This window comes from Nanorana parkeri, unplaced genomic scaffold (assembly GCF_000935625.1).
Source record: "Nanorana parkeri isolate BGI_ZX_2015 unplaced genomic scaffold, ASM93562v1 scaffold9, whole genome shotgun sequence".
NCBI classification, from domain to species: Eukaryota; Metazoa; Chordata; class Amphibia; order Anura; family Dicroglossidae; genus Nanorana; species Nanorana parkeri.
Genome location: NW_017306277.1, coordinates 2345281 through 2367298, shown reverse-complemented (window position 1 = coordinate 2367298; position 22018 = coordinate 2345281). Strand labels below are relative to the sequence as shown.

Genomic DNA, 22018 nt, shown 5'->3' with positions numbered 1-22018 from the left:
TTTTGAAGGATTGTTGATCTACTGGCAAGATCAGCAAGTAAAAAAACATGGGGGACTCAGGAAAACAAAAACTTGCATAGTTATTGACATTTATCACTAATGACAGACTGCATCGTATTTTTTATTTTTCTTATAGTTCCACATAATAAGATCTGTTTGAATTGCTCTGGCGTAGCCAACAAGATTAATGCATCCTTTCTCCAACCATCAATGTTTTATTGCAGATTTGATCCTGATTGGTTACTACTGGAAAGCTCAGGAGACACTTTTGTGAAGGAGAATGGTTTGTAATGCTCAGTGATGTCTAGCCATGCCCCTGACAAAAACACTATCTTTACATATATATCAGTTAGGCGCTGCAAGAAATTTCGATTTTCATTTGTTTTACAAAGCTTTCCATTTCACTGGCCTCACTGCGTATATCTTGAGCGCTGCGCTTACAGGGTACCTAAAAATAATGAATGGCAGTACAGTGTTACCTAAATGGGTAGGTGACTTGGATGTCAATGCGGCGGTCGCTCTGGGTTCTGTTGGCGCAGTCCACGCTGACTCTTAGTTCTCCGGAGTAACCACCACATGTTGCAAATGCAAAGATTGCAAAAAGCTGTGAAAGGAAGGGACAAATTAATTAGTTATACTTGTTTAAAGAAAAAAAAATACAACAGAAATGAGTTTAACCGTGGAGTGAAATTCTAAAAATGCGGGGTAAAAAGGGAATCGCCCACATCAGACAGAGCCTTTTCAATTCTTAAGATTACCACATAATTCAGTGAACCTGTGGCCAGGCAGTGAGCGTTTAGGTATTTACATACGGTATTCTTCTCACTGACCTCTGTAGCTGCAGGCACTGTGGATCAATTTATCCTCAAAGGTTTCAGCAGAAGCACTGAAGTTGTTCAAGATGTTCTTTAAGAAGTTCAGCTCAAATTCTCATCAGTGGCTCATCAGCTCAGATTACCATGCCCGTAAATAGATGCAACGATAAATAGATGCAACGATAACCCCCAGCATTGGTGTTAGTAGATGCAATAATAACCTCCAGCATTGGTGTAAGTAGATGCAATAATAACCCCCAGCATTGGTGTAAGTAGATGCAATAATAACCCCTAGCATTGGTGTAAGTAGATGCAATAATAACCCCCAGCATTCGTGTAAGTAGATGCAATAATAACCCCTAGCATTGGTGTAAGCAGATGCCATAATAACCCCCAGCATTGGTGTAAGTAGATACAATAATAACCCCTAGCATTGGTGTAAGTATATGCAATAATAACCCCTAGCATTGGTGTAAGTAGATGCAATAATAACCCCCAGCATTGTTGTCAGTGGATGCAATAACAACCCCCAGCATAGGTGCCAGTAGATACAACAACCCCCATCATTGGTGTTAGTGACCGCAAATAATAACTCCCAGCATTGGTGTTATTTGGTAAATCAGAGTTATTGACCATTATTTACTATAGTAGGAGAGCATTTTCACTTTCATAGTGGTTTTTTTTTTGCTTTTCAAAGGAAATGTTTACTTAACTTAGTGAATGAGGTGAACGCTTTCCATAGACATAAAACAATATTTTATATTAGAATAGCCATCTAGTCTCCAGCCCTTTGTTAAGAAAAAGAAGATTCCAGGTTACTTATTAAAAATACATGAATGAGTTCTGAGCTATTTTTTAAGGTCCTCCCCAGACGCTAACACTAACTGCATTAACACTAATGGACCATTGATGTATTTCAATAACTGCATTGGTTTCAATAAATGATATTCTGTAAAGCAACTTATTTAAAAACAGAAGTATGGAGTGTATGTCCCAGAGGTGAACACTATAAACACTCATGTTTATGAGTTAAAGCTGAATTCCAGACAGTGATACTCAAATATTGTTCAAACACAAATTGTATGTTAATTCTTACTTAAATGTTGTTTTTGGTTTATTTCTTCCTTTTCTGTGCAGTAATCCAGCATGAAAACTCCTGCACTTTGACTCTGTGTTGGAGCTTCCTGCATTAAAGACTGGTCACCGCTCAGCTCTTCTCCCTCCTTGTGCAGGGTGACTAGTCTTGTCTCCGCCCCCTCCTGCAGTTTTCTGCAGACAGCCTGTAGTGGGTGGGGCCTCCCACAGCTCTGATTTCTGGGCAGGATATGTACAACACAGTGATGATGTCATTGCTACTGGCATATGGTGATATCTGTGTTTACAAAGGCATTTATTGCACACAAAGCCGATTCATATATTTCGTAGCTATTGAGGAATCAATGGAATGCTTTTTCTGGAGTTTAGCCTTAAGAAAACTAAATTGGTATTCTTGGTAAAGTTGGTTTAAAGAAGAACTCCAGGTAATTTTTTCTTAACCCTTGCAGTGGAGCTACCCCCGCACTGCAAGGGTTAAGTGCTTGTTTTTGTCTAGGTGCCAAAAAAACGGACCGGTCCCTGGAGCTTCTTGCCCCCTCCGCTGCAGCGGTCCAAGGATCCTTGAATCATCACGTTCTACACAAAGGGGTCTATTCACGAAGCAGCCGAAGGATCTAGCCGTAGCTTCCACCGATGCATCGGCTAGCTTCGGCCCCAGGACACCTTCGGTTCAGTAGAACCGAAGGGCTGCTGTACGGGATATTCACTATAGCCCGTACAGCTCCCGAACTTGGTCGAGCCAAACGCATATGCCTCGGCTCGGCTGAGCCGTGCTGAAAGCCGAAGCTGGGTGGAGCCAGCCGTGATCTTACTGCAGGCTCCGGCCACTTTCAGAGAGATCAGCGTCCCTGGTTACCAGATAACCAGGGACACTGATCTCCAGACAGCAAACTCTCCCGGCGCCCCAGGAGTTCCCACTCCCGGCCGCCAAGGAGATAAACACTGCATTTTCTTTTTTTTCTTTATTCTGACACAGAGCCGTGTCAGAATAGAAAAAATAAATAAATAAATTTTTGGCCATAGGAATGCATTGCTAGATTCCTATTGGCTATTTCAATTTGCAATAGCCAATAGCAAACTAACATTGCACCTGCCCTCTGCTGCAGTTCTCTATCAGGTCCACCACTACTGATTGAGCAGCAGAGGGCAGGTACAATAGCTAGTTTGCTATTGGCTATTGCAAATTGAAATAGCCAATAGGATTCTAGCAATGCATTTCTATGGCCAAATTTTTTATTTTTTTTTCTATTCTTACACGGAGCAGTGTCAGAATAAAGAAAAAAAAGAAAAAGCAGTGTTTCTCTCTCGGGCGGCCGGGAGGGGGAGACTCCCGGAGCGCCGGGATAGTTTTTTTTTTAATTCTTTCGGCTGCCTACGGCAGCTTAGTGAATAGACCCCCATGTCTTTACTACCCTGGATGTGTAGGACCCCAATGCCCTCTCTCCCCAGCATGAAGATGTTAATAAAAGGTATTCAGCATTGTACTACTGGAGTGGACATCAACTTTGTGGGCACTGGAAGAGGGCAGTTAAATGTTATTGGGGCAGCTGAAGACCAAAACCCCTAGACAACTAGTGATGACCTGGGTTATTCTGGCGGCTCCTTCGGGGGTGAGTGCTACAGACACAAATGATAAAAAACACAGGCAGCAATAAACACCTGAAAGCGGGGCTAACCCTTCCGTACTCTATCCAAAACTTGACTCGGTTCAAACACTTTTGGGTATACATGTTCTTTAAGAGCCTCCAGTACTTTGTATTTTCAGGACCAGTATGTAAGTTTACATTCAGATCAGTTGCAGTATGTTACGTCGCAGCAACTTATTACTTGCACTCTTTATGCAGTTTGCTGGAAACTGCACTAAAGATGTAGCAAGTAGGAAGGACGTTTAGGTTCACCACTTACATGAGTTTTCCCCGTGATGTATAAAGTTAGCGAATAGCAAACTTTTGGGTGAAAAGTTTGCAGGTTTAGTGCCAGAGATAGTGCATTACTAATAATGCAGTGCATAGTCTCTTCCCTGGTTAGCAAGAGACAATATTTTGAAAGAATCGATAACCCAACCCCTTTTCTGTAAATATGTGGGCTCGCGACAGCCATATTGTCAATGTGTGTGGAGTTGTAGGAAGCGATACGGGGGCGGGGGGGATTTATGAAGCAGACAAAATCTGGAGCCAATGCCCAGGACAACCCATCAGCTTCTCTCTCCAGTTTGTTCAGTTAAGATTTGAAAATAAAAAAGAGAAGCTGATTGGTTGCCATGCACAGCTGCTCCATTTTTTTGTCTGCGCCAGTTTTGATGAATTCTCTTGACTGTCTTTTTAAAATTTGTTTTATTTATTCATTTGTCATTTTGTTTGACAATAGATTACTTAAAGTAAAGTAAGTAATAGATTACTTACAGAAATGCCCCCCATAGATTTAAATAGGGTTTGCCACAAAATTTGCACACTGCAAGAAAAATTTGCGAACTGTTCCCAAACTGAACCCAGGCAGATTGACTCATCCCTGACAGCAAGCAGGATTTTTTATGTACTGAACTAGATTGCAGTAACTGTCTCTGTATCAATAAATTCCTGACATGTCACAATTTACAGCAACAGCAACATTTTTTAAAAACTCTACCATATATCATTACAGGCTGGTTTACATCATAGTGCTGCACTAAATAAACAGGATCCATGCATTTAGTGCATACTATTGCACAGTACATGGTGTCACATGCTACTTTTTACTAAACGCTAACACAATGCAAGTTATTGCAATGTGGTGCAACACACGCCTACCAGGTGCACAGACGCGCCATTGAGAATGAATGGCAACACAATGCACCAGTGCACCTAGGTACTGTGTGATAGCATGTGCTAGATACACGGATTCCGCAGGTTTAGAGTAATGCTATGGTGTGAACCAGCACTAAAGCAGCCCCATCTTATACAATAATTAGCAGCATGAGAGCATGTTACTGCAGGAGGTGATGTTACTATCCTTCCGGTAACATTTTTTTTTGTAATACTGAGTTCCCCAAATCTCACAAGCAGATGCCCCAGCAGAATGCAGGAACATCATGAGATTTAGGATACTCAGCATACTTAGCGGATACTCAGGATTTTGTCAGAAGGATTGTGATGTCACTCTTGCATAGATGCTGCTGGCAGAAGCCAGAGGTTAGGTAAGTATATTTCTCTACAGGTTTTTTTTTGTACTTTCACGTTGTTAATTATTATATGGGAGGTGACCTAAACATAAAAAGCAGTCTTATGACTCTACTCAGTCTGAAATATTGACATCAATGATGTCATCAGGCATTTCCTCAGTCTCCTCTCCCCCAGTGATCAGACTGTATTTGTGAACAAACTCAAGAACTACACAGGCACTGGCATTTACATGACTGTGTCATCTCTGAGACCACTTGTAGATATTTGAAGAACGTCACCAGCACACCAGATTAATTACTGCATCAAATGTTCATTTATTGTCGTCTGCATTTATTGTCATCTGCCGTCTCTTGGTTGCAAGCGCTTTCGGGGCCTCACAGGGTCCCCTTCATCAGGCTCAGAGAAGACTAAGGTAAGGAGTGCAGCAAGTATCTTCCTTTTTTATCTCTGAGACCACATCTCAGTCAAAAAAGTAGATGCTGACCCTGGGTTATTTCTGAACAAAATTACATTTCTGTAGGCTTAGAGAGGTCAGAACTCTTGGGACTTAGAAAGTACGCCTATCAGCATGACAGCCAGGGATCTAGTATATTCAAACAGAGAGACCTGCAATGGCAGCCTCTATCATTTTTTGGTACTGGGTTCCTTTAAGTTACTGCTGAAAAATTTCAATAGCATTTAACAAGTGGCTCCACTGGTCCTGTTTTAATGCATTTTAGAGCATTTTGCAGGCTCTGCTTGGCAGCATCCTCGGTGTGCTGTTTTGAAACATACAATTCAGCAACTGGTAATAAACTAGCAATAAATCTTGTGTTTCATCAAATGCACAATGTAGACTATTACAAAGACTATCATTTATAATACATTTAAAGGGCCACTATGTCAGAAATATTGTATTTTGATAATTGAATGTATTACTGTATAATAAACTAATGATTGTGTTCAATATATGGATTGTATAGTATGTATCAGTATTATGAAAGAAACAACAGGTCCCCACTTAGCTACACATCAGGGATCAGCTGAGAAGCCATATGATCACATAAATGTTCTTCAAACAAAATTAGCATGTAAAAAAATCAATTTATTACAAAAAATGTATATAAACGCATATATTATGTTGTTTTGTTTTGTTTGAAGAACATTTATGTCATCATATGGCTTCTCAGCATCATGATCCCTGATGTGCAGCTAGTTGGGGACCTGTTCTTTCTTTCATATTCTCTCAGAACACAGAGATAACAGCTGACAAGCCTGGAAGTGTTTACCATTATATAATTTAGTTTATATTCTGATATGTTTTGTTGATCTATCCAACCTCTACCTTGGGTTCCCCCATTTTTTATATGTATGTATCAATATTACTGTATAATAAGCTAGTGATTGTATTCAGTATATAGATTGCTTTTATTATTTTAGATGGCCTTATTTATATTTTCTCCACATTTATGTGCAGGCCAAGCTGTCCAACTAAAGAGATAGTAACGTGTTGGGACAAATCATAACTACCAAGGGTGGGGGGGCAATTGTAGATGAAAGGCATACTACAGTCCCAGCATATCCTCTCCTGTTATAACATCAGCAGTGTGATAGCAATACATACTAGACATGTGCAATTCATTTAGTTCCGAATCGAAATTCAGACGTAATTTCGTCAATTCGGACATTAGGATGTATCCGAATTCCGAATTACAGATATAACGAATGCAAACAAATCTGGTTTTTTGAATACGAAATTCGATAGCGGTACTCTGGACGAAATTTCGTTGCAGCAGAATGACATTAGAAATTGTTTTTTTTTTAGTCTGCAGAAAAGGAAAAAACTAGGGCTGCGGAAATTAACGATTAATCCTTCGATTAATCGTTAATTTTTTTGATCGATCGATGAAACAGAGGGACACCTCCCTGAAATTGCTTATTTCAGGTTGGGATCCCTGGCATTGACCTATACACATATAGCACAGCAATTAATTAACTAATAAAATAAACTAGGATCACACTAATCCAGCACGTTATTAGTCTGAGTTGCCCCACTAAAGCAGCGGCCATATTGAGTGGGGCACGTGAGATTAATAACGTGCTGGATTAGTGTGATCCTAGTTCATTTTATTACTTTATTGCTGTGCTGTATGTGTATAGGCCAATGTAGTTGGATCTGTATGTGCGTTATAATTAATTGAAATTAATCGATTTAAAAACATTTCGATTAATCGAACAGGAAAATTTTAATCATTACCAGCCCTAGAAAAACCCCCCCGAAATAAAGCAAAATCCGAATAAAAACTAAACGAAACAAATGTTTTGCCAGTGCACATGTCTAATACATACTAGAGTTGGTTTTGATAATGCAATCAAAGCTTACTTGGAAATAATCCCTTTTATGTAGTGAGTGCTGCCTTCCATCTGCCCACCACTTTAAACAACTTACTGGATTCCAAGTGTGCTCTGTATCTCTTTCCCTGCTGCTTGATGTGATGCAATCTCCATTTCTATAGACTATATAACCCATCATGCATTGCTCCCAGCAAGCAATGATAATATTAGATTGTTTAGACTTTGAGTTGTAATTCAGAAGGCAGGCTCTGTAAGAGTAGTGGCACAAAAAGGTGCATATTGACAGGGCTGAGTAAAACTGTGTCAGTTCATTGAGGAAGTACATCACCTATTGACATCTTTAATAACTATGGGATCTATTCACGAAGCAGCCGAAGGATCTAGCCGTAGCTTCGGGCCGATCGTTCGGCTAGCTTCGGCCCCAGGACCCCTTCGGTTCAGTTGCTGTACAGCTCCCGAACTTGGCCGAGCGGCTCAGTCGAGCCGAACGCATATGCCTCGGCTCGGCTGGGCCGCACTGAAAGCCGAAGCTGGCCGACAGCCTGCTTCTGACAGCTGAGCATGTTCGGCTGACCCGAAGCCACCCGATGTACGGCTGATTTCAGCCGATATACGGCTGAAATCAGCCGTACCAGCCTGAAGTGAATAGCCGAACAGCGTTCGGCTCACTTCACTTAGGGTCGGTTGTTCACTCGGCTGCCTACGGCAGCTTAGTGAATACACCCCTATGTTTATAAAAAATGTTTTTCTTTTTTAAGAAAGAAATATTTAAACAGTGTGAATAACAGATAACCTTTGTAAGCACAAAGTCCTCAATCTCTTTTTCTGTATCCCCTGTTATCAATGAACAGGAATCCTCTATGAGTGTTCCTGTCCATTCATAATGTGAGGACATTGTGTGTTTACTATAATCACAATTATTAATAAACAGGAGGTGATGTAGATCACTTCCCATTCATTCATAATTGAGGATATAGTTAACATACTCTGTCCTTAACTATGTACAAACACTCAGCGATCACTGAGTGTTTGTACCACTCTCCTTCCTGACACACTGTCACAGGAGGCTGAGCGAGCGATGCAGGGTGGAGAGCTCAGCCTCCTGTGACAGCGCGACCTGTCTCCGCCCCCACACCGATCTACCGGACTGTGATAGGAGCCTGAGCGGTGCGGGGAGGAGAGACGTCGGTTGCTCACAGCGCCCTCCTCCCGCAGTGCTCGGCAGGCTGTCACACTTTCTCTCCTCCCCGCTGGGACACAGAGCAGCGCCCAGCAGAGAGGAAAGAAAGCAGGGATGCGCCAATGTATCGGCCAGAAAATGGCACTTTCGGCATTTAGCCAAAAGTGCCATTTTCGGGCCGATATGTTTCGGCGGCCGATATATCGGTGCATCCCTAGTTATCATAATACAATATGTTTCACAGTAGTCCTTTAAAGCCTCATGTTTTTACTCAGGCTGCATAATAAGTAAAGGAGATGACATTCTTTATGATTACTATTGTAAAATCTGCCGTGTCAGCATCACTCTGGAGAGCCGAAGTTTACTGGGCATACCAAACATCAATAGTTGTGATCTCCTTGAGCAGCTTTGTTGATTGGAGCGCCGTGCATTGAGGAGCGTCAGCTCTCTGGAGACCCGGACTACTGCAATCTGCATGAGAGCAGCGGACCGGCTTTCCTTTGTGCTGCCAACATCGGCAACATTTACAATATTAATAGACACCCATCATAAAAATAAAAATGTTATTGTCTAGACTTTTTGTGCAGCTGGAAAAAAACATAAGAATGAAGACTAAAATAAAGCACCAGTTAATCATCTCAAGACTTGACTTGTACAAATGCTGAACGGTTGGTAATGATCTTTTCACACCGATGATTTCCACTCCTGCCTGAGAAATAGGATTGTCTGCAGGGGCTGTAGGTTTAGAGTCCACCGGTGTTCCATTGCCCATTGTTTAAGCCCTGATGAAGGGGAATTGCTGACTGTCGAAAACCCGCTGGCTGTTTATCTTCTTGTCGCCATTTGTGAAGCCAATAAAGTTTTGTGTTTTTTTTTGAATGATTACCTGGCGCTTTTTTAGTTTTCATGCACATGGATTTCCCATTCTGGGCGTTCCCAACTCTTGGAGGGTCCTCTTCATTGAAAACAACTAGAGAAAACCTCAAAAGTTAGGCGCCAACTGTATTTTTAGGGAGCATTGGCGACCTTGCTCCTGGGATTTGTCCAGCCCTATTGTAAGGGCATTTGAATCAGAGGCATCCCCAGGCTGCGTGTCACGCGGAGTGGCCACCAGGTGTCACCCTCCGGGACATCCTTCCACATGTGTGTGACATCATTACGTGCATGTGTGACATCATCAAGCACGCTTGGGACATTATCACACACGCGCGTAATGATGTCACGTCGACTTAACTGCCGGTGGTCATCTCGGTGATGGATGCTGGCAAAGAGGGGAGGGGACATTCATCCAGCGGGATAAGGTATGCTGCCTCCTCTCCTCCTCTCTTGTATAGCTGCCAGGTACATGTTCCATGGCTGAGTGCCCATCATTTCAGAAGGAGTGATTTTGGTGTCACCCCCTCTGATGGTGTCACCCAGTGCAGGCCACACCCCTCTTGTAACGCCACTTATTTGAATATCCTGGGACATGCAAAGAGGTCAGTTTTCTCTGTAAAGCACTTTGGTATATGCTGGTGCTATCACAGCAGACTCACAAATAGATACCCCTCAATCACTTTTACAACATATTTCTCATGTCCCTAAATCTTAATGGCTGTACAGCTGCTATCATCTCTCTTCATGCTTCGACTAGTATTTCGATGAATGGATAATAGGCTTTAATAGGAACACTCACAGCATTCATAGCTCTCCAGCGAATAATGAATATTTTTTCTGTATATGCACCACAAACAAACATCCTTGGGGTTAATTATCCCAGGTTACACTTTCCGGCTAATTGTATGGTCGGCCGTCTCCGCGTGTCACCAAGTGAGCCTCAGACACATGGCAGATGCTGAACAATACCTAGTAATGGTCCAGCCATTTATCTCTGAGTGATTTAACAACACTTCTGCACCGCTATCAATTATGGATGAACAATACAGCTCTCTCGGTATAAATATTCAATTTAACACTGAGCACTTAAACATTTAAAAATAAGAATGGAAAACCAAGGAAATTACTGGCTTTCCAGGTGCTGTAAATAATAGATTAGATCAAATCTAGATTTTCTTAGCAAAGGTTTAATCCAATTCCACCCAAATTTCCACTGACGATGAAGTCAAACCCCTGATCCCACCAAAGAAAACAGAGCCTGAAATTATTGTCTGTCTGTCTATCCGTCTGTCTATCCGTCCGTCTATCTATCTATCTATCTATCTATCTATCTATCTATCTATCTATCTATCTATCTATCTATCTATCTATCTATCACAACTAGTGGTGACTTATTACTGTCCTGTACAAAGCATGTGCGGAGAGCAGAGCTGTGGGAGGGACCCAAAAGGCCAAATCCACTACAGGCTGCCTGGAGAAAAACACAGGAGGGGGGTGGATACAAGACCAGTCACCCTGCACAAAGAAAGACAGCAGCAGTGACTGGTCTTTATTAAGGGAAACTTGGCAACTTGAGGCAAAGAGTTGTTTCATGCTGGATTAGGGTGCATTTACACCAGAATTGAAGCCCAAAACGCAAGTCAACGGAGGTACGTTGACTTGAGTTAACATAGCGCATTAACATATGTTGCTTTGCATTTTTTTGGGAGGGGTTGGTTTATTTTTACACTAACAGTGTTATATACCAAAGTGTGAAGAGTTTGGAGAAGGCTGAAGAAGAGAACAATCTAGGCCAAAATAGCCGATTTGGAAAAATTCTCCAATTCAGCTCACTTTGCAGTTTAGCTATGTTGTCCTAGATTGTTCACTTCTTCTGCCTTCTCCAAACTCTTCACCCTTTTGTGAATAACCCTGTAAGTTATATAAGGTATTGGTTCTGCCAGTGGCGTCACAAGGGGGTGCAGCCCGCACCCTGGTGACACCATTGTAGCGGTGACACCAAAATGACTGTAAGTCATTTTGGTGTCACCACCTCTAAAAAGTCTGGCACTCGGTCATGGGCCGAGAGCCCGACAGTGTCAGGAGAGAGGAGGGGACCCGGCGGCATACCTCATCCTGCCATCACCAAGATGGCCACCGGCAGGTGTCAATCAGATGGCCACGCATGCACAATGACGTCACACGCAGGATGATGACACGGAGGGGTGTCACCAGGTCTAGAGCACGGGTGACTCCCGGCCTCGGGACGCCCCTGGGTTCTGCCTTGAGTTGACACCCATTAGCAGTTCATGCCAGTCAGTTGCGTTGCATTGAAAACATTTAGAGCATGCTTTACTCTTTGGTCAGCAGAGGGCAGCGCAATACAATGCGCTGGTGTGAACTGCTACCATTCACCCCCATTCATTTTCCTTCCACGGGCATCTGTTGAAAAACGGTGTGAATGGGGCCTTTCTCTATCAATTTAAGAGAAATGCGCAAAGGACACCAAAATTCAACTATGATTACACATGGCCCTTGTATTTAGATTATATTTGTTTAGTCTGGAGTTCAGTTTTAAGTATTAGGATAAAGTATTTTAGGACCCTTTTGATACATAAGACTAAGATATTTTCAGTTATAATCAAGAAGTAAAAGGAAAATAAGTGAAAATTGTAGTGTCTATTTACATTGGTGGTCAGTGGAGAAACGTTACCTTACATTAGTGGTCTGTGTAGATGTGTAGTACCTCCCTTACATTCGGGGCAAATAGGATGCGCTTACATTGGTGGTCAGCAGGGGGAGAAGAACCACTTACATTGGTGCTCCGTTTGAGAAGTGCCACCTTACATTGGGGGGTCAGTGGGAAGAACGATCCTTATATTTGTGGTCCATGCAGAGCCCCCTTATATTGATGATTAGTGAAAATCATGACCCCTTACGTTGGTGGTCAGTGGGAAGAAAGATACTTATATTGGTGGTCTGTGTAGAAGTGTAGTGCCCCACTTACATTTGTGCCAAATGGGATGCCCTTACATTGTTGGTGAGCAATGGGAGAAGAACCCCTTACATTGGGGTCAGTGGGAGAAGTGCCCCCTTACATGGGGGTCAGTGGGATAAATATTATATTAGTGGTCTGTGCTGACCCCCTTATATTGATGGTTTCATAATTGTCCTCTAGGCAATATGGATGCTTTGATGCCTATACACATGGAAATCAAAATAATGTGCATATAACATATTCTTAATGATTCCTGCACGCTCCCTAAATTAACCCCCTGCACGCTGCTGTATACCCTATGATGGCACTATATTTCCATATATGTATTAATTGTACTGTATTTGCCATTTTGCTGATAGAGTAGGAACTGGTAGAGAGAGAGAGAGCACCATGTAAAGAGAGATCACAATGTACCATTTGGCCGGCATAAATATATATTGCATGGGAGCCCAGAAATCCCTGTTTTAAATGAAAAGTTAGCCTTGTGTGTGATGAAGTGGTAACTTCACCTCTTATGGATTAAAATACTTTTCAAAGTATTACATTCATAAGGATATATGTACTCTTGGGTTGGACTTTTAATCAAAGTTGAGTTGGTGTGTTTAGGAACAAGTATCAGCATATATATGGTGTAGTGTGGTATCTGTGGACTTCTTTGGTTCAATGAAAAAAGTATTGATACTCCAACAAGGTGGCCATTGTACCAAGTATTCTCATGGACAGGACTAGGGATGCACCGATACCACTTTTTTAAGACCGAGTACGAGTACCGATACTTTTGATCAAGTACTCGCAGATACCAATTACCGATACGTTTTCTTAAAGGGACAGGTCAAATTTTTTCTAAAGCAATACAAACTAATGCTTTAAGGTCACTTTCTTAATATTATGATTCATGAGATGACGAGGGAGCATGACGCTGGCTTCCCAGGCAATCGGAATGCCGGACGCTGCGTCATTACACGGCGCCGGCTTCCGGATTTGCTAGCTTTCTGACCAATCGGGAAGCTGGGCAGCGCGTCATTGCACGCTACCCGGCTTCCTGATTGGCCGGGAAATCGGCTCCTTGCTCTCTCATCACAAGTGACGAGAGAGCATGGAGCCGTTTCCCTGCCAATCAGGAAACGGGGCAGCGTGTAATGATGCGCTGCCCGGCTTCCTGATACAGGAAGTACTCGTGCTAGGTATCGGAGCATTTGGGCGAGTACTCACCCAAATACAGTACTAGGTATCGGCACCGATACCGATACTAGTATCGGTGCATCCCAAGACAGGACTGTGCAGTTTTATAAGGAGTGTTCTCTTTTTTGATTTGGTGGTTGAGGTTGCTGCTTGATATTTGCCTATTAGGCAGTTTTAATCTTGAAATGTAATAAAATGTATATTTTAGATAATTTTTGGTGGTGGTGACTGTGTACACCTATTTCTATTTTTAGGTCTATATGCAAAGCCACTTTTAGAGGATTTATTTGATGATCTTTTCCATTGATGGTATCAGATTTTGTAAGCTGTCTGATCACTTCATATTTACATAGTTACATAATATTTGAGGTTGAATAAAGACATAAGTCCATTGAGTCCAACCTATTGCGTGCATGTATATGGTTCTGCTGATGTGTGAGTATGCATAGGTCATTGTGTGATCTCATTCTTAAGAGTACCTGCACCCCTGTATATTACGGTCCCTAAGGAAATCGTCCAAAAGCTTCTTGAACGATTCCACACTCTTGGCTGAAATCACTGCATGTGGCAGCGAGCTCTTCTTGCCAGCTGCTGGCCAAGGACATTTACAGACATTGATGAACCTAAGATTAATGCCTGATCCAGCCAAATATGTTGTCTCATGTCTCTAGATACCTTTATGTATGACAGGTTAAGCTCCTAATGAACGTGTGTCAAACAGCATGATGAAGTCAAAGGGATGTGGACAGAGACAACATTTTTCATGATGTTAGATGCTGAACTAAAAACAGATACTCTCACATTGCAAAAAATATGTTTTTAAATGTTAAAGGTAAAGTCCACCCAAAAGAATTAAATAAATGCACACATATTCCTAAAAAATGCATCGTCAAGTCCTCCTATGCTCGCCTCCAGGACTTCACTAGAGTCTCTCCAATCCTCTGAAACTCTTTACCCCAATTTGTTCGTCTATGTCCCACTCTGACTGCTTTTAGGCGATCCCTTAAGACTCATCTCTTAAGGAAAGCCTATCCCACCTCAACCTAACCACTCAACTATCACATTCTCAAACAATTCATCCCCACACAGCTACCTCCTCATGTATCCCTCGCCCCTCCCTTTTAGATTGCAAGCCCTCAGGGGCAGGGCCCTCCTTACTATCTTGTCTTGAATTGTATTTTGATTGTAATGTCTTGCTTATATTGTGCGCAAACTGTTGGCGCTATATAAATCCTGTATAATAATAATAATTTGCATAGGAGCCAGTAAAACATTTGCAACCGTGATCAGTGGATCGCGGGTGCAATGCTCTGGCTCCTACTGATTCTCCCTTAATTCTCTGTTCATACCAGGAGGAAGAACCAATGGACTACAAGTGTGGTGATGAAACAGTACTTGTATTTCATTAAGAACTACATATGCCTCTGCCGCAGTGGCTGATGGGGCACGCAGTTACTCCATTCACGGAACTCTCAAAGGATCTGTCATTGGATAACGCGACTGTGTGGGCAGAGCCGTTTAAAAAAAAGAGGAGCAGCTGGTGGGGAAAAGAACCCCATGATTAGGGTGTATTGCCACCCCGCATCCCCATCCTGCCCCCCATTTACCTAAGGCCTGGTTCACACCTTGGCGTTTTGTAGCACTTTCGAACGCTCTGCAAAACGCTTAAAACACCGAAATCAAATTATTTCCTATGGGTATGGTTCACACCTGGGCGTATTACAGGCCGTATGAACGAGCTACAAAACGACCTACGCCTAAAGAAGTACAGGAGCTTCTTTGGGGGCGTTTTTGTAACACGTTTCCATTGGGATAGAGCCAAGTAGCCCTCGGAAACGCGCGTTTCCCATACGCCTAGGTGTGAACCCAGCCTAAATATGGATGTAAAATGAAACATGGCCCAAAACATAGACATAGCCCTCAAGTGATTATATTTAACGATTTCAGCAAATTCAGGTTTAAAAATGTCTGTACTTGCATCTACAATACAACAACAATGTGCTGGCTGTTGGACTTGACCAGTGCCATAAATAAACCTGAGATCATTGGCAGACCAGAGGCACTTTGCAGGGTGAGGATACACGGGAGAATGGATTATTTGTGTTCGCACCAACAGCAAAGCAAACTTCACTGTCTTATCCTATTAAATCTCATGCTTGGATTTCTCATTAAGGGAGCTGGCAGAGCTCAATGTACAAAGCTCAGGGATCTATAACAGCTGATCAGAATTCATCTTTCACTTTTTTGACTGCAATAATCTGAAATTCGTTTGGTTGCTATTTATTGTGACTCTTATTGTGACTATATTGTGACTGCATGCTACTTTTGCTCTGTAAGGCCACCTTCACACGGGCTGATCAGGAGGGGATCTGTGCACAGATCTCCTCCCGATTGGAGTGGTACAGCTGAGATGTCACCACAGTGACATATGTGTCCCCCAGTTTTTCCTGAACCCCATGTCAGTCTATGGGGAATCAGATGTAAATTGACATGTGTCTGTTTACATCAGACCACCCCGACACGATCAGGTCTGTCAAAACGGAACACTGCTTTGGTTTTTTTTCTGGTTGAATTCGTGGATTACTGGGTGTAAACGGACGCCCATCCGTTTATACCAGGCTGCCCATAGACTAGCATTGGGCATCTGATCAAGTCAGCTTGCAAAAATGACAGACGGACCAAGTCGCACCACCCATGTGATAGGGACCTTGGGAATTTCAATGACTAAAGGCCTCACTCCTACTGTACAGATACAGGAAGCATGCCCTCATCTCAGTTTTACTCCTCACTATTTTATAACTCCAGGAAGGGATCACTGGGAGTCTTAGGCACTGTAGCACAGGCAGTCTGTCTGCCATGCATGTTTTACTAATTTAAAGTGTATGTCTGGGCAAAATAAAAAATATACATAATCAATATATCTCTGAAATACATACACATATCCCCATGGTTTATTCCTGTAGAAATGCCGCAAATACAGAAAAATAATGCAGAAATTCAGTGAGCTCATAACTTCCTGTTTGAGCTGACAACTCTGTCTGTGCTGCACTGGAATCCCAAGCAATGTTGTCAGCCTTGCCCAGCACTCTTCTGATAAACTATAGAAGCCTTTATTAAACAGGGTGCCTTCTGGCTTTGTCAGGAGTGCCTACAAATATCCTCTAAAGGTAGGGACTCTATTTGAAGGAGGACTTCTGAAGTGAAAGGGGGTTCTGTTGTGAAAGGGGGGGGTTCCCTGATGTGAAGGAGGAAAAACTCCATGTTCTCTATGACTAAGGCCATGATTTGGTGAAACATATAAGAGGGGGAGGACCTTGGATGGGACACCAGTGACGTGGTACAAGTTTCAATAAGCAATCACAGCGCAATCCAGCGTGCAGCCAGTTTTTCTTCTGTTTCTTCTGTTTGTATGGACTCTTATTAGACTAAGGATTATTAGACCCAGTGGCAAGCACCCAGCTCATTCCGTTCCTGAGCCATAGAGGAGCAGTGCTTATTTTGAGTGTTGCTTTTTTTTTTTTGCCTGGGGTTCCTCTTTAAAATCCATACCAGATTCTGTTCCAGGACAAGGCTTTAGTATTGATTCTGGGGGGGGAGGGGGGGGGCACATGTTTTTTACATTTTAGCATTTTAGATTGGGGTGGCTCGAGATTTTTGCATGCTTTTAAAAGGTGCCACGACTGAAAAAGGCTGAGAAAGGCTGCACTATAGATCACCTCTCCTTATCCAAGGGGGAGGTTTTTCTGTGCTCCATGTTCACTGAATCACATTGATTGAAAGCACAATTTACATAAAAGTAGAGAAAGAAAAACTTCCACTGCATTAAAGGAGCTGAATTTTTTCCTTCGTTTACACTAAGAAGGAGCGGTCACAGTCACCGTGCAGCAGAGCAAAAATTTAAATTTGTGTACATGGGTCTGAGATATCATAATCTAATGCCATTTTCACAGGAAGGATTGCACTGGGCTTTGCAGGTTCATTGCTCTTTGCTCTGCCTTATTAAACAAGCCAAAATAAGGCTGTTCTACAGTCTCGTTTATTGCACACGGAGCACATTTGAAGACAGATGTTTAGGGTTTTTTTTCACCCATTGTACTTGAAGAAAAAGAAACGGCTGGGCGCATTTAGGCAAAACAGCATTATTTAAGATTTGCCCTTTTGCAGAATAAAAAGATCACTGAACCGCACAGGTTTCTCTTGTCAGTTGAATTAGATAAATATCTGCAATGACTATGATGACAGGTTAATGAAGCCTAAAAAAAAAGACAATATTAGCTGTTTATGGGACAGCGTTAGAATATATAGGTAGCTGAAATGGTCTGTTGGGACTAACTTCATTGGCGAACTATGACCTGCCATGAATACTGGGAGATGGTGGACCTAAAGTGTTGGGGCCCCATAGCTGTATTAAAGTAAACCACTATTTCAGGTGCAAGTGTTTCCTTAGTGGTTGGAAGATCACAATTTTATGGTGACCCAGAGTTGGAAGCCCACAACTATAGATATGCTGATAATGGGTTTCCTGAGTAGTTGGTAAATCTTCAGCTTCTCAGGAACCATATTACTTATCATTAAATTACATAATGGAATCTAAACCCAAATTACACTTTTAAATATAGAAATTAATATTTGCCCATATTCCACCATTCAAGGATATGTAAAAATGACACAGACTGTCACCATGAAAGAGACTGGGTCATGTTACAGTAATAATAATAATAATATTATTAATAATAATAATACCGTAATACTAAAAGTTGCTAGCAGGGATGAACTGTAGGCACCTAGAATTGCAGTAGCTTCCATTGCCCCTCTGTGCCTTAACTGTTGTCGATAGGAATATGCGAGAGGCTGAAGGGAGCAGAGTCATATTCAAAGTAAATATATAAACACAAATTGTAAATGGTGCAGTTTGGTTTTGCCCCTTCTATCATGCTTTCCTAAGCACCAGCCCATGAGTATCTTATAGTAAATACTATATAAATGACACCTTTGGTTATATGAAACAACCTTACTTAAATTGTGCAAACCAATGCTGGTTGGAGTTGCAACCAATGAAGCAGTACCTGTATCTATTGGTCCTATCAGCCCAATCCAGAGCTGGATTACTAGCAAGAGGACTTTAATGAACGCCTAGGTGAGGGTCCTTGGGTCAGATATTAGAGGTGTGCTTAGGTGACATGCATCCCACAGCTCTGCAATGACCACTTCATGGTTTAAAATGGTGTGCATGCACATAAAGGGTACATACTGAGACATCCTGGTCAGTGCAGGACCTGATGCACAGTGTGTGGAGCCTTTTTTTAGGCTTTTATTACCTCATGGTTTGCAGGATACTGAGCCACTGGGAACATCTAGGAACAGCTCCCTGCAATCTACAAAGCCCTGTACACTAAATCCCACCATTTTAAGTGTGGGGCCTTGTACTAGGGGTGGCATGCCTGGAGGCTTTTTAGTGATCAGCTGTGAACATTTAGGCCCACACTGATGTTATCAAGGGTGCTTGGCAGGCATTTCCAACAACTGCCAAGCACCCATAAGTCTTATTACACAGGGGTGCAGCAAGCATAACACAATCTTTTCAGGCTCTGTCCCTAGCTACTCCTGAGGTTATCTGGGGCCCTTTGTTATTATATATATATATACACTCTAGAAGTATATATAATTATATGTATATATGTAAAGTATATGTGTATATGTAACGTATATAATTTGTTATCTGATAGGGTTTATATCTTGGTTTTTTTTTCCAGAAGTGATTGTCTTTTACTCAGTCATAGTATTGAAAGTCAATGCAAAGGGGCTCTAAATTTTTATACCTACAAAAGGCTCTGATTTGATCTTAATCCATCACAGAATGGTGTGCAAGGCAGGTGGTTCTGGGTGGGGAAGCTACTACCTGCCAAGTATCCTTCTTGGTTCTAATCCTACTGTGGCCCAGTCCAATACAAAACTCCCAAACAATTCAGGGCCGGATTTACTCTCCCTGCTGCCCCAAGGCCAGGCTCCTCAATGCGTCCCCCTCCCCCCCATGGAGAATGGCAGACCTGCAAGCTGCATACAATGTCGCCGAGATCACTTGTACAAAACAAGCGGCGGCTTCCCCACTGTACATTTAGCTCTGCTTGCCCAAAACAGGGCTAAATGTAGAAAACAACTACTCGCCCGGGCATCGGGAGATAGTAGTTCCACACCCCTGCTGCCCCTCTACTCCCTGCTGCCCCGAGGCCGGGCCTTGGTTGGTCTTGTGGGAAATCCGGCCCTGAGTCCTGCCAAACACTGCTCTTGCTTTGATGTGTTTCACACTAAGTTAGGACTTAGTCATTGATGGAAGGACTTTGGTGTGCACCTACTTCTATCTTGTTTCTTACTCATAATATTGAAGTTGAGGATAAGTATGACAGTCAGGCACTTCATATTTCTCTAATGAAAATGTTCCTTTTACTTAATTAAAAGCTGATTTTAAGGTAATTCTATAGATTACTAAACATTACTGGTCTTTACACAGCGTTACTAAAGGAATTTGCACCTCTCCCCCTCCCAGAAGTTAGGTATGACATGCAGCATCACCAATTTTATAACATGTTCCACTGATTCCCTATAACCCACTTCAGCCAGAATCCACAGAGCCCCTCATAGGGTTACTTGGAGAGTACCTCCTGAAGCATGCTGTCTACCACAAAGCTTAAAGCAGAACTCTGGGTAAAAGTTTTCTTGACCCTTGCAGTGGGGCTACTGCAAGGGTTAAGTGCTCCTTTTTGTCTAGGTTCAAAAATAACTAAGAGATACCACCCCAACCCTCGGAGCCGACCCGCTGTGACAGTGTTCCCTCCTTCCTGTCTCCTCTTCCGCTGCAGCAATGTCCCCTTGCATCCTCCTATACACTGTGTGAAGGGGGGGGCGAGGCAGAATGGACAGGTTTAAGAGCAACCCAGCTCCGAGGATCAGATGAGTATAACTCTTATTTTTAACCCTAGACAAAAACAAGCACTTAACCCCTTGCAGTGTTGGGGTAGCCCTACTGCAAAGGTTAAAGTGACATGAAAGGCAAAAACTTTTTTCTCTCCCCCCAATGTTAATAAAAGCACTTATCTTAAATGATGTCTCTTAATCCAATCTTCTTCTTCTTTCCTGTCGTTTTCATCCTTCTCTCCAGCGCTGCTGCGGGTCTCCGATCCAGCGCTGACTCCTCTGTCCTTGCTGGCCCTTCCTGTCCCACGGTGTCTGCACGCATCCATAGATTTACCTTGTGTCTCTCCTCGTCTCCCGGCCGAAAATCCGAACTGCACATGCGCCCGCCCCAAGATGCTTTGCGGCCGCCCGAGCATTTTCAGATTTTCGGACGGGAGCGCGCGGCGAAGACACAGGTAAGTTTTAACCGCTTTAAAAAAAAACTTTTTCCATATATCTACTACTTGCTAGCAGTAGATATATGCAAAAAACGTGAGTGTTTAGAAACCCTTGAAGAAAAATTTTACCTAGAATTCTGCTTTAATGTTCATTTTTGAATGAAGCAGACCTTTAATATCACTCTCTAACATTATGATTCTTCATAAATAGAATAGCTTTAAACAAATACCAGCAGAACAGATGTAGAATGTATGAATATATTATTACAATCAATATTATTTATAAATAATTAATCAGATCAGGAGTACAGACTGTGATAATGATATAGTATTATCATTTCAGTGACTTGTTTTATTCCATAAAATAAATGTCCAAGAATCTTATATAAAGCACAAGGGGTTTACTCTCAATTTGTCACAAAGGATTAAAGAATTAGATTATTTTTAGACAAAGCTTCAAAGCAATCTCTGAAGGAATCCCCACAGTCTAAGGAAATTCAAACTTAACATGCTCTAGTTATAAAATATTGGGCATCAATGAATAAATCGGACACTAATTAAATATATAAGATGTATGAAACCTCCACAACTGCTACATATACAGAGAGAGAATTAACCTTTTGTATTCTTTTGCTTTCCTAACTATCCATTCTGGCTGCCAATCCATCATTTAAAATTTTCAGCCTTACCTAAGACAAAGAGCAAAAGAGTACTATCCCTTTAAGGACAATCCTCAGTTGTCTCCATTGTTCTGGTCGCTTTGATCCAATAAAAGCTAATAATCTGATTGGCTGATTTTAATTACTTCACTGTTCTAATTTGTAAATTAACTCCTAAAATACAAAGTAAGTTGGGTGAGTAGCATGCAAGTTGCTAATGTAAAAGGGCCAAGAGCAACAGGCAGAATGGAATAACCCCTAGCAACCAATCAATAGTTGACTTTCATTGTTCCTACTGGTGAAAGAATTCCTATTGGTTGCTATGGATGATTGTACTTTTAATATCCTTTTGCTTTTTCCGCTTTTGTCTAATGGAAAAATCTTGACCATAGG

General features: G+C 42.1%; 1 protein-coding gene across 2 annotated transcripts in view; it reads right to left on the bottom strand.

Annotated features, from left to right (window-relative positions):
- The window catches only part of SYNPR (synaptoporin), a 136938-nt gene that overhangs the window by 33723 nt on the left and 81197 nt on the right, over positions 1-22018 (bottom strand). For both annotated transcript variants that reach the window (XM_018554579.1, XM_018554586.1), the window contains one exon: positions 480-604. In XM_018554579.1, coding sequence (XP_018410081.1) covers positions 480-604 — 125 coding nt within the window. The remainder of the gene's footprint in view (positions 1-479; positions 605-22018) is intronic.